Genomic DNA, 11,960 nt, shown 5'->3' with positions numbered 1-11,960 from the left:
GTTATGCACGCCAGGCTTACAACTCATAGTTAAATGGGAATAATCTTAGCTTTGCCTATAGTAGTATATTAGCATCTAATCCGAGGGACGAAGTCGAACTTTCTTCCCTCAGTGAAAAACTATCCCCAAGGCCCACATCCTGCAGTTTGATTGAATTGAGTGTAGATTTAAAGGAAACGTATTGGAGAATTCGTTTTCTTAACGTTAGATGAATTACTTCATTGCTACTTATTATTAGAATCAAATAGATATTTCATAGTATAAATATTTTTATAAATTTTATCAAGTTAATTTAGAAAATAAAAAAAATATTATTTTTTAAAATGAAACATCCTTTTAATATAAGTTATATCCCTCTATATGGGTGAACCAAATTTAACCCAATAATCAACATTAAGTATAATCTAATTAAACACATGTAGTCATGACACAAATTCAGTAGCAAGAGAGCCAAATGGTGCAGCAGATTGGCAACAGGTATAGCTGACTAAACATGATGATCAGGCATAAGTTGCTCACTGGAAATCAAAATTTTAGGCACAAGTCATCCTGTTTTAGTTTGCAAAAATAGATAGAAGAACCAGATGCAGCACCAGGCCAGGATCAATTCAACTTAAAGGAGCTGCATTGATCAACAATATCACTCTCTGTTGGTTATTTAATTATTGGTGTTGATTTTTTTTTTTTTATAATAATCGATTGATTTATTAATGAAACAACCATTCAGATAATAACGGAGAGAAACACAATGAATTTTAAGAAAATTAAAAAAAAAGAAAGATTGGAAACAAATCCAATTACAATATATTAGTAATAAATCTAAGCTTCATTCTTTGCAAGCTTCCTGCTTGTGTTGCTTCCATCTACGTTTACCTGGATCACCAACAAGGATAGTCTTCACTCATCATAAATTGGTTTAAATATGATTATTGAAATCCTTACAATTATCAACAACTCAATAACTTGCTGCACAATGTTAACATTAATACATATTATCATCCATGTAGGGTATTTCATGGAATGTGGGACTCTGAGGTTTGGACTTGACAACATTTTAAACATTTGGACATCATCATACAAGGTTTGGATAGAACAAGTTTAGTTAGAGGAAAGTTTTCGAGCAAATATTTGTAAGTTTTTGATAGTGAGGAATATAGAGGAAAATAAGATAGCGCGAAGATGCAAACTGGGATAAAAGAGACTGTGTATAGAGTAACTTTAGCCCAATTTTCCTTATTGTATATCGTCAGAAAGATTGTTGATCCAAATGCTACCATCATCATAGCCACGGAAAGGAACAGAAATGTGAAGCCTGCCATCAACTTATTGGGAAGGGTATGCTTGAAATCTTTAAATCGAAATGGCGATGAGAGGATGGAGAGAAATGTCACAACTGATGTCAAAGCAAAGGTAAGAGATAGTACGTCCGAGACAGTGAAAACCACAAAGAACGGTTTATTAACGAGGACAGGAACACCGGTGCTCTGATTTGGACCTCCTGGAACTGTGTAGGCTGCTGCAAAGGCGACTGTAGCAATCAGAACAGCCACAACCGAAGATCCTTCTGCGGTGCTCTTCATCCATTCTTTCGCTGAGCTGCGAAGTTCAGAGTTTGCAGTAATAAACAAACACTCTGCAGAGAGGTTCTGACTGTTATGGTGGCTTATGAAATGAGGTGGAGTGACTTTTTCGACTCGCTGTATTCTCGCACGCAATAAAAAACAGACATGTCAATCACTGAATTTTTCCAAAGAAAATAAGCATTAGACCATTAATATTTTCTTTCTTCTTTTCTACAGTATGTGGAAATGCAATGCAAATTCCTCAAGTTTGTTTCATTTGCTTAAAGATTCAAGATTAGTGCAGCATTCTAAAAAATATGTCCGTGTGTGAATCATATGTTGATGCTAAAAGTCTAAAAATGCACCTCAAACCATAGCAACTCTTCTTGTAATAGGAATGCAGGGCCTTCCATCTTCTCAGATACAAAATCCTTTCTCTTTATACCAACAGTGTGCAGAATAGAATTCCCCTCGTTATCAATCTTTCTTACCAGTCTCTTCATGGGCACTTCCATTTTCGTCACAAGCTCGAAAATCTTTAACTCTCTGTATTTGATTGCCACATGCAACACATTGCGACCTTCGTCGTCAACATGTTCAACTGCTTGAGGGTAAAGCCTGAGTATTTCTTCCACTATCTCCACAATGCCTGACTTGGTAGCCAAAATCAAAGGAGTTTCACCAACATCATCCATTCTCTCAGGAATTCTAGCAGCCAAAGACATCCCTTCTTGCCCACCTATCTCTCCATATCTGTGTATTTTAGGCTTGCTCTGGTCAATGCTAGAATAAGTAACTTCCCATGAGGTATCATTTCTAGACAAAAGCTTGGCAAGCTCTACAGCTGATTTATATTTATCCTTCTGATTTTGAACCTTCTCCTGCCAAGCTGTACTGCAACAGGATTTAGCTATCCAAGGAATAAAGCAAGTCAGCAACATACATACCTAACTTTAGGCTCTTGAACACAACATAAATAAAAATTATCTAAAAGGATGAATTATTTTGCAGAAAGATGGAACATACATGACTGTAAGAAGATTAACCTATGTACAACTGTACGAGAATCTTATTATTTCAAGTACGAAAATTCAGAGAAAAGAAGGAAATTTGCAGCACTTTATTCCTATATGAAAATAAAGGAAGGATTGTTCAAGTGTCATAATCTTGACAAGAAAGAAGTGCACTATAGTATTAGCTGTTCTCAAGGTGATTAGCAAAATGGAAGTGATCTTGTATACATACCTAACTTGATGAATCCATCTTCAGGCTCTTGTTTAAAAGCTGACGGGTTGCATGAAAGAAGTTGAAGACTCGTCATCCCATCACCGTCTTTTTCGCTGATTAAATGTCTGTAGTCCAATGCAATTTGGTATGCCAAATCTGTTTTTTTCATTAAAATTGTACCAGAGAGAAGTTTTTGTTTTAGAGCAGCAAAATAAAAACTTCAGCATGCCTCAGAATTGAGATTTTATTTAATTCCACCAAACATAACATACAGAAGTGCCCAAGAAATGAACTTGTGATTTATAATGCTTACCGAAGTGTTCAGAAAGAATTGCAATGTGGAGGATAGTGGTTTTATCACTTCTCTGAACATAAAATTGCAGACCTGCTTCGTCATATCCAGAGACTTTAGCAGCTAGAAAGTTGAACATATCAGTTTTTCCGTACCGAGCTGCACGAAACAGAGCCGTCTCCCCATTGTGGTTGCGCATACCTAACAGTCCGGGGGCTCTCTTTAGCAGTTTATCTGCAACAGATATCGCATGGTTGCTAGTGGCAGTCTCATGGAGAATTGTGTTTCCCACTCGATTTTGTCGGGTCAACTTGTCGACATGATGATCAGGCAACTCATCTAGTAATCTTTCCACCAAGGCTGCTTCTTTAGCATACGTAGCCATGTGGAGAACAGTATCATCATTCACTGTTATTACGTGCAATGCATGATCTGAAATTCTTTGGCAGAGATCTACAACATCCTTCTTGTTGCATGTCACTAGAGCCTTGTACAGACGTCCATTGATTTTCTGTTTGGTATCAAGAACATCAGCATTGCAGGAACCCATCAGTGGCTGAAACATCCTGAATAGGGAGGTGGCTTCTCTCTTTTTTGGCCTTATTATCCTTTGATTTTGAAGACAAAGTAATATTGTTGTTCTAGCCCTCAATAATGAATAGCTCTGCCCATTTTATGTCAAAATCTCGCTTTTTCTACACCTAATCTTGTCCATATCGGCCAATACACAAAGTACCTAGCTTTTTATTACAATAAATGTAAATGCTGGGTCGTACTTTTCAAAGAGTAATTGTCTTGGTGAAACATCACTTCGATGATAGAAACCTGCTTTATCCCTTAATCGAATACTTTTTTTTTTATATGGAAGTCTTTGATAGAATTTTAGCACTATCTTTGTCCATCCTTTTTTTCATTAGTGCAATCCCATCCAAAAGCAGCACGTTTTGCACGTCATGCTTTACAGCTAATTAGGAATAATCTTTGCTTACATAGTACAAATTCTTTCTTTAATTTCATTACTGCAATGGCGCGTTCCACGCTTAGCTTTACATCTTGATTTAACTATATTCTATACTATATGCAACACTTTTGTTCTTCAGAATAGGGCCAGCACGGCAGCACGTATCAGGCTGCCAATGTAATTCCAGACGCATAGCGCACTGAGCTGTGGATTAATAGTAAATTGCAAGGCATCACATTTTAATGGGCGAAAAATGGAAGCTTGTAAGGTAGCATTACATGTGGATTAATATTCTTGGAATGTTGGACTCGAGGCTTAGACCTGGCAACATTTGAAAAAGATTTTGAGATCTTCAAGGGTATGGCTAGAAAACGTTTAGCGAGAGGAATATTCTCGAGCAAGCACTTGAAATTTTCTGTCAGTGATGAATAAAGAGTGAAATATTAAGAGAGTGCAAAGATGCCCAACTTTCCTAGTTATATATCATTATGAGTATTGTAGCTCCAAATGCTACTGATGTAATAAGAAAATAAAAAGCAAGAAAGAAAGAGATTGGACAAAATAGGGTTATCCCACTATAACTAAGTCATAGTCTTATTTATAAAAACAAAGGCTAATGAGTTATGCCTTACAAGTCTTTAAATAAACATCATGAGACCGACCTTAGTAAGAAAAGAAAATCATAATCCCTAAAAAAAAAAAAGAGAAAACCTATCAAAAAATTAAAAAAACATAAAATCTAAAAAAATCATGGAAAAATAATAGAATAGGCTCAACAACGTCTCCATGACCTAATTTTAAAGTCTTTTATAGTTCATCTAGTTATAACAAGTTAAGCTTCTTATAGAATCGACTCTCATAAATCTTCTAGAAATATTTAAACCTGATTTAATAGTTAGATAAAAAAATTATAGTTTTTTAATGTCATTTTTTTATTTGGTGTGATCAAACCTTTTCTTAGACCTAGCTATGTCCTACTGATCCATAAATATATATATATATATATATGCTAGGCTATCTATATAATATGTTAGTCGTAGATCCCCATATAATTATAGCAGATCTACATTTGACTATTCAAAATCTCACTTTTTTTAGTACGTGTTGAGGATTTTAGATAAATATTGAGATCTTTTCAATAATATAAGCATTGCATATAGAAGATTCAACATGCTTGTAATAACTCAATTTTAGATTATCCAAATTTTCTTCAAATGTTATTTTATTTTTATTATTATTCATAAAAATCCAAAAAAAAGAAGAAAATTTAAAATTCACAAAAATATTTTTCTCAAGTTAACCACCCTTTTCCATGAAAAATGAGCCCATCGAGTCAAACCCGTCATTTTTAGTCAAAACGAGTCCACTAGGTCAATACGGGTCAAACCATGTTGACCGGGGTGAAAATTGAGTTTCAGGTCAAACCCGTCATTTTCGATCAAAACCGAGTCCACTGGGTCAATACGGGTCAAACCATGTTGACCGAGGTAAAAATTGAGTTTCAAGCTGTTTTAGATCAAAATTGTCATTTTCATTAAAACCGAGTACACCGGATTTATACAAGTTAAACTATGTTGACCGAGATAAAAATTGAGTTTTAAACTATTTTAGATCAAAATTATTATTTTCGATCAAAACCCCCGATTCACCTTGTTGATATCGGTCCAAATTTGTTTTGGTGTTTGAAATTAAATTTTTGATAAAACAAATTAATAATGCATAAATATTTATTATAGTCGTTGGTGCAGTTGAGGCAGGTGAAATGTTTTTTCTCCGGACAGACCCGTGTCTCCTGCTTAAAAATGACCTGTGTCCCCTAGTCAATGGCTATAGAAAAAGGTGAGGAAAAAACAAAAGAAAAAAAAGTGATGCTAATACTATTCAGGTGTTTTTAGTTTTTCTTCGCGCTAGTTTCAAAACAATTTAAAAAATATCAAAAATATTTTTATCATTAAATTTAATAGTATTTAATTCTGTATCCTTAATTTAATAAAATCTAATAAGCTTCCCACATTAAAATTCAAATTCATCTCAATCCTTAAAACAATCTTCTTAACCCGGTATACCAAGCTGCTAGTACATATATATCACCCACACTACAACAAAGATTAATCCATTAGAACCGTCCGATCAACATTGAGATCAAGCCAACTGCAGCCTAGTAGTGCCGTGGAAGACAATAAATAGTCCCCCTCAAGCTGATTGAGAAAACGAACTTGTAGGTGATTGAGAAAATCGAAGAGAGATATCCATTAATAATAATAACCATAAACTTACACCCAATTTTACTACAAGTAACCGATTGAAGCAACATTTTAGTCCTAACTTCATACCAGAACCTATTACACACTATATATAACACATACTGACTTCTAAGGCCATCATTGAAGATAGCGCAACCTCATAAATATCACGAAATTGAACAATCAAACATTCTGTAACACTCAATATATAGTGATCTATAGTAGAGGTGCAAACCAACAATAAAAAGGAAAAACCTCTGTGCCACTTTAGTCTCCAATATTAATCAATTCGAGCTTTTTTCCTTCTTCTTGGGACCGAGCTTTTCCCTCCATTGTAGGCAAGGGCCAAGAAACGATAGATGAGCTATCCAGTTTTTCTTGAGAATGTTGAATGTAGAGCCCATAAAGGAGACGTACAGACGGAATTGCAATATTCCAAATATTAAGACAGGAAGGAATGAAGCAATGGAAAGGAGTAATGTTGTCAACCTCCTCTCTGTCTGAATGAGTATCAAAATTGTTGCGCCAAAGGATAGCATGGTCGTTAACACAGAAAAGAAGAGGAAGGAGAAGCCAACAACAAGTTTTCGAGGAAGAGAGATGTGGAATTCTTGTAGCTCAAATGGAGAGGTCAGCAAAGAGAGAAACACCACAAGCGAAGTCAAGGAGCTTGCTAAGGAGACAACATCAGAGACAGTGAAAATCAGAAAATAGGGAGAGTTGATGAAGTTGGGCTTGCCTTTTTCATCAGAACCTCCGGGCACAGTATAGGCAGCAGCAAAGACAACAGTAGCAACAAGTGCAGCTACAGTTGAACAAGACTGAGCTGTTTCCTTGATCCATTTTTGTGCTTGTTTCAGTTGCATCTCGTGCGAATTTTCGAAGCACTCTCTTGCAGTCATTCCATCTTTGTTCAGAAGCGGGACATAATGAGGAGGAATTTCCTCTTTCACTCGCTGCAATAATTGGGAGATAAATATGATTGTTAGTGCTAAATAAAACTACGAATTACAGAAATGTTATTACTAGAGCGCAGATAGTTTTTTTTTTGTGAATAATATTAAAGTTTTTCCTTAAGTAGTTGGTTAGGAGAACTAGTTCAGCCTGATGTCTTAATTAAGTTCGAGTTTTATTACTCGCGTCTTGGAGAGGAATCCTTTTACCGTTTAACGGTTTCTGTAAAACTTGTATCAAGTAAAGACCAAGGGATGAAAAGGGCTCACCTCAAACCATTTCAACTCCTCCTGAAGTTGGAGTGCAGGCCCAGGCTTGGTTACTCCACTGTTTTTCTTCATATCTGCAACATGGTGCAACAATGTGTTTCCGCTTTTATCAACAACTCGACGCATTCTAGCCATTGGTATTTCCTTTTCCTTCACAATATCAAAGATCTTTTTCTGGCGATACATGACGGCCACATCCAAAATGCTCCGATTCATTTCATCGCGCTGGTCAATAGCATGAGGATGTAGTTTTATTTTCAGCTTCACAATCTCTTGTATTCCCCTTCTAGTTGCAGTAAACAATGGGATCTCCTTTTTTTTAGTTAATGATGACAATGTCGATAGTACTGATCTTTCAGTGCCATTTGCATTGCTAGTGATTTCAGAAGTTTCTGCTCTTTCAGTTTCTTTTGCATTGCTAGTGATTTCAGAAGTTTTTTCTCCTTTTTTAATTTTTTTCCCACACATTTCTTGCTCTTCTTCACCTTCTTCTTCTTTATTTTGGTCTTCCTCTGTTATGGTGACACTTTTCAATGACTCATCTTTCTCTATTAGGCTTGCGGCGAAAGTATAAGCAAATACATGCTTTCTTTTCAGGTTCCAGATTCTTTCTAGCCAACATCCTACATCATGCTCGTGCGAAAGGGAATGAAATTAAACATCGATGAGAGCTAGACATTATTATGAAATGGAAAGAAATGTTAATAATGATAGTAAAAGGTGAAAAAATAGAGACATGCTAAATTATCATATAGAAAACAAAACAACAACAAAAGAAGAAATTGGATAGTAGAAGAAAAGGATCTAAGTCGTGTCACTATAAAAGTGAGCCACATATATATTTTTTATATATATATTTCTTTTAGGAAGAGGCTCTATCTCTGATGACTCACAAGGATTATTTGCGTAAGCATCTAAATATAGGATGTGAACCAAAACCTCTTTACTGGGTCAAGCCATGAATTAAATTTCAAATTCTTATGATCTAATCTCGATATATAAAGGTAGCTCAATTCTTATGATTCCTTAATGTTGACATGAATGAAATGTGTTTCATTGCATTGGAGAACTGGATCTAATCTCGATTTATAAAGGTAGCTCAATAATACCTTCAGGGATCTTTAAATAGTTGAGGAGGCCGCCTCTTTGATTCCTCTTCGAGACACTCCCCAGATCTCCTGAGTTCCTCCCCCGACCGCTCTCAAGATCTCCCACCTCCTTCCTTGCCCGGCGGAAACTTTCTACCGTTGATTTTACCTTTGATTTTACCTCGCAGGGACGTGGAACAGGAAGGCCTGCAACATAATTTAGAGTTCAAATTATTACATATATGCGCGCGCGCGCGTGTGTATGTCCATGGTATTCAAACAGGAATATGTAGGCAATATTGTAAGGTCTCATAATGTGGTTGGAGTAGGCATACAACAGTAGATGAGTCCTTCAAATATGCCCATAGGACATCCACTCTCAAAAGCATTTGGCATTTCAGCTAGAAGTTGAAGAGTAGATATTTGATTTTTGTCCTTCATGCTGGCGAGCGATTTATCCAGATCTAGCAACAGTAAAGCTGTTTCTGCATTCATGAAATTAGGAAGACAAAAATTATTCAATATCTTATATATGTATACTTTTTAAATTTGAGAATTCTATAAAGAGAGGAATTGTTACCAAAGTTTTGCCCTATGATAGCAGCGCTAAGGATGGACAGGACATCTTTCGATCGCTTTTTGTGAATTGATAATAGGGAGCCATTATTATCCACGCATTGTTCTCGTTTGGATCCGATTAAAAACTCCACTATTGCTGTCGTAGCAAATCCAGCTGCTGTAAACAATGGGGTTTCACCGAACTGATTTGCTTTCCTAATTAGTTCTGGACAACGTTCTACCAAGAGCTTTACAGCCTCGTAATTGCCATAGATGGTTGCCTCGTGAAGAGCCGTATTTCCAAATTCGTTTCTTTTCTCGAGAAATTCTTCCTCAGTTACAGGTAATTCTCTTTCCTTCATGATTTCAAGTAAAGCTTTAAGTGGTTGCTCTTTTTTGCTGTGCACAGCTAGATGAAGTCCAGTATCCTTAGAGGGCGTAACTGGACAGCCGATTTTTTCGAAATGTTCCCGATAGAAGTCAATCATGCTTTGCCAGTATCCATTCATGGCTGCCCCATAAGGTGCTTCCAGTTCTATCTCAGGTGCTATCTACATAAAATTATGTAAGTAACTATTGTTAATGAACAATCTCAACTCAAAGCTAATTATACTGTTAAGTGAAATCCTAAGCAAATTTATATTAACCCACAATACCGATTAATATATAATGGAAAACAAATTTATCACTCAAAGAGAACTGCAAGTACATACTTTTAGTAATGGAAATGTGTTAGCAGATGATGGTAGTTTAGGAGGTAGTTTAGAGGTTTTAGTGATTAAGGATTGAAATGAAAATAATTTGATAATTAAGGTTTTTAGTTATAAAAGAAGAATTTAGTTTATAGTTTGGAAATGGTTGAAGGATGCAATGCAAAAACTTTGTTGATAAGAGATATAATAAAAGGAGAAGAATTTTAGGAAAACATGTTTTGAGCTTAACATAGTTTTTGGCTTACCTTACAAGTGATGGTTGCATGGCTATTTATAGCCCTCTTAACCAACCTCAATGGAAAAATTTGGACAAACTTTCCACCCATAGAACTTCCAAGAATCGAATTGTGGATGGGAATTCTTTCTTTCGTAGAACATTCCTAGTGTTTGTATGATTTCTCTAGAACTTTCCTACTTAACTTAGCACTAACTTGTAGTTTGTAGTATTTTCTAGAATTGACCTCTAGAATCTTTTTAAGTGCATTAATAATTTAACACTCATCCTTAATGCACTTAAATATTGATATTCTAAGTTGATCTCGTAGTGCCTCAAACTTAATTCATGGAAGCGCTTTCGTGAAGATACTAATTGTTCTCAAAGAAATCATTAACTTAATATTATATAATATTAATTGTTGTAGATCCATTAATTTCTCAGTATTATGTTTAGATTTATGAGACCTTACATTAAGCTCAGACTAAAAAGCACTTTTAATAGAGTCTTCTTCGTAATACTGAGTATTTTCTCATGTGCTTCTAAAGAACCCATTAGTTCAGCTACTGACAAAATTGTTAAATCTTTTGATTGTTCTATAGTAGTAACTATAGAGTCATTTTCTTGTAAGATTGACTAGAAAGTTTTCAACAACCCTTTGATCAATAATATTTTCTCCTACAGATCTCATTTGATTTACAACTACTTTAATTCTTCCATGATAATTTTAACAGTCTCAGAATCTTTCATTTTAATATTTTCCAACTCTCTTCGTAGTATTTGGAGTCTAGTGGTGCATACCTTAGAATCGCCGAGAAACTCGTTCTGCAATATATCCCATGCTTGCTTTGCTGTTGAAGCTTCAGTAATCCTAGGAAAAATTGTATCAGCCAGTGATTGTTGAATCAAATAAAGGGCACTAGCATCACCTCTAACTCCTTCCGTGTGTTCTTCTAGAGTAGAGATATTTTCTGGCTCCTCATATCCATTCTTAACAATGTCCCAAAGATTTTGAGACCTGAAGAGTGTTTTCATTTTTTTCCCCCCACAATCATAGTTGCTACCATTAAAATGGGAAGTGGCATAGAGATAGATTGTAATGAATTTGTGGTGGCCATATAGACTCTAATGCCCACTTACAATCAATTGGGCTCTGACCACTGTTAGAGGATGATGGTAGTTTTAGGAGATTTTAGTGATTAGGGGTTGAAATGAAAGTAGTTTGATAGTTAAGATTTTTAGTTGTGATTTGGAAATGGTTGAAGGATGTGTAAAAAGCAAAACTTTGTTGATATGAGAGATAATACAAGGAGGAGTTTTAGACAAAAGTTTTAAGCTTAACATAGTTTTTAGCTTACCTTACAAGTGATGATTGCATGGCTATTTATAGCTTTCTTAACCAATCTAAATGAAACAATCTAAACGAACTTCCAGCCATAGAACTTGCTGAAATCTTAGCTAATACACTAGAAATTCCAAAGTTCTTTGAACTGTGGACAAGCATTCTTTCATTTCTAGAATATTCCTTGTGTTTGTTTGATTTTTCTAAAACTTTCCTAACTTTAACTTAGCACTAACTTGTAGTTTGTAGTGTTTTCTTGAATTGATCTCTAAAATCTTTTTTAGGTATTCATTTTAACAAAATTATTGGAATGCTGCTATAGCTAGCTCTTGGTAAAATCACGTCGTCAACAAGAAAACTTGTTTCCAAGATGACTACAAAGAAACAACCTAGCTTGTAGTTTTTCTTCATTAAGCCGTTTGAGAACCCTATAAAGAACTATTCCTTGTTAAAATAAAGTAAACTAGAATCCGTGTTTTGCTTGTTTAGTTTATAGAGTGAAACTATTATAAGAATATATATAATAAAGGTGAAGTC

The 11,960-nt window shown here is 35.3% G+C and overlaps 2 protein-coding genes across 2 annotated transcripts; both read right to left on the bottom strand.

Annotated features, from left to right (window-relative positions):
• Nucleotides 1-891: 891 nt before the first annotated feature.
• Nucleotides 892-3,711, bottom strand: LOC18102897 (ankyrin repeat-containing protein At5g02620). Its single transcript, XM_024581714.2, has 4 exons — nt 3,103-3,711; nt 2,808-2,945; nt 1,928-2,472; nt 892-1,697 (listed from the first exon to the last, which is right to left on the bottom strand). The coding sequence occupies exons 1-4, from the start codon at nt 3,644-3,646 to the stop codon at nt 1,014-1,016; spliced, it is 1,911 nt and encodes a 636-aa protein (XP_024437482.1). The 5' UTR covers nt 3,647-3,711; the 3' UTR covers nt 892-1,013.
• A 2,557-nt stretch (nt 3,712-6,268) lies between these two features.
• Nucleotides 6,269-11,116, bottom strand: LOC7485384 (uncharacterized). The gene is made up of 6 exons (XM_002317129.4): nt 10,883-11,116; nt 9,177-9,705; nt 8,932-9,081; nt 8,618-8,803; nt 7,509-8,131; nt 6,269-7,241 (listed from the first exon to the last, which is right to left on the bottom strand). The coding sequence occupies exons 1-6, from the start codon at nt 11,114-11,116 to the stop codon at nt 6,570-6,572; spliced, it is 2,394 nt and encodes a 797-aa protein (XP_002317165.4). The 3' UTR covers nt 6,269-6,569.
• Between the last annotated feature and the right edge of the window lie 844 nt (nt 11,117-11,960).

Source organism: Populus trichocarpa, chromosome 6, assembly GCF_000002775.5.
Source record: "Populus trichocarpa isolate Nisqually-1 chromosome 6, P.trichocarpa_v4.1, whole genome shotgun sequence".
NCBI classification, from domain to species: Eukaryota; Viridiplantae; Streptophyta; class Magnoliopsida; order Malpighiales; family Salicaceae; genus Populus; species Populus trichocarpa.
This window is presented reverse-complemented; position numbering and strand designations above follow the sequence as displayed.

Excerpts from the sequence above, each read along its gene's own strand:
- LOC18102897 (XM_024581714.2), bottom strand. The coding sequence starts at position 3,646 with ATGTTTCAGCCACTGATGGGTTCCTGCAATGCTGATGTTCTTGATACC. Across the intron at positions 2,473-2,807 it reads AGATGGATTCATCAAGTTAG|CTAAATCCTGTTGCAGTACA; the intron begins GTATGTATACAA and ends TTCCTTGGATAG. Across the intron at positions 1,698-1,927 it reads AAGAGTTGCTATGGTTTGAG|CGAGTCGAAAAAGTCACTCC; the intron begins GTGCATTTTTAG and ends GCGAGAATACAG.
- LOC7485384 (XM_002317129.4), bottom strand. The coding sequence starts at position 11,116 with ATGAAAACACTCTTCAGGTCTCAAAATCTTTGGGACATTGTTAAGAAT. Across the intron at positions 9,082-9,176 it reads TATCATAGGGCAAAACTTTG|AAACAGCTTTACTGTTGCTA; the intron begins GTAACAATTCCT and ends TCATGAATGCAG. Across the intron at positions 7,242-7,508 it reads AGGAGTTGAAATGGTTTGAG|CGAGTGAAAGAGGAAATTCC; the intron begins GTGAGCCCTTTT and ends CAATTATTGCAG.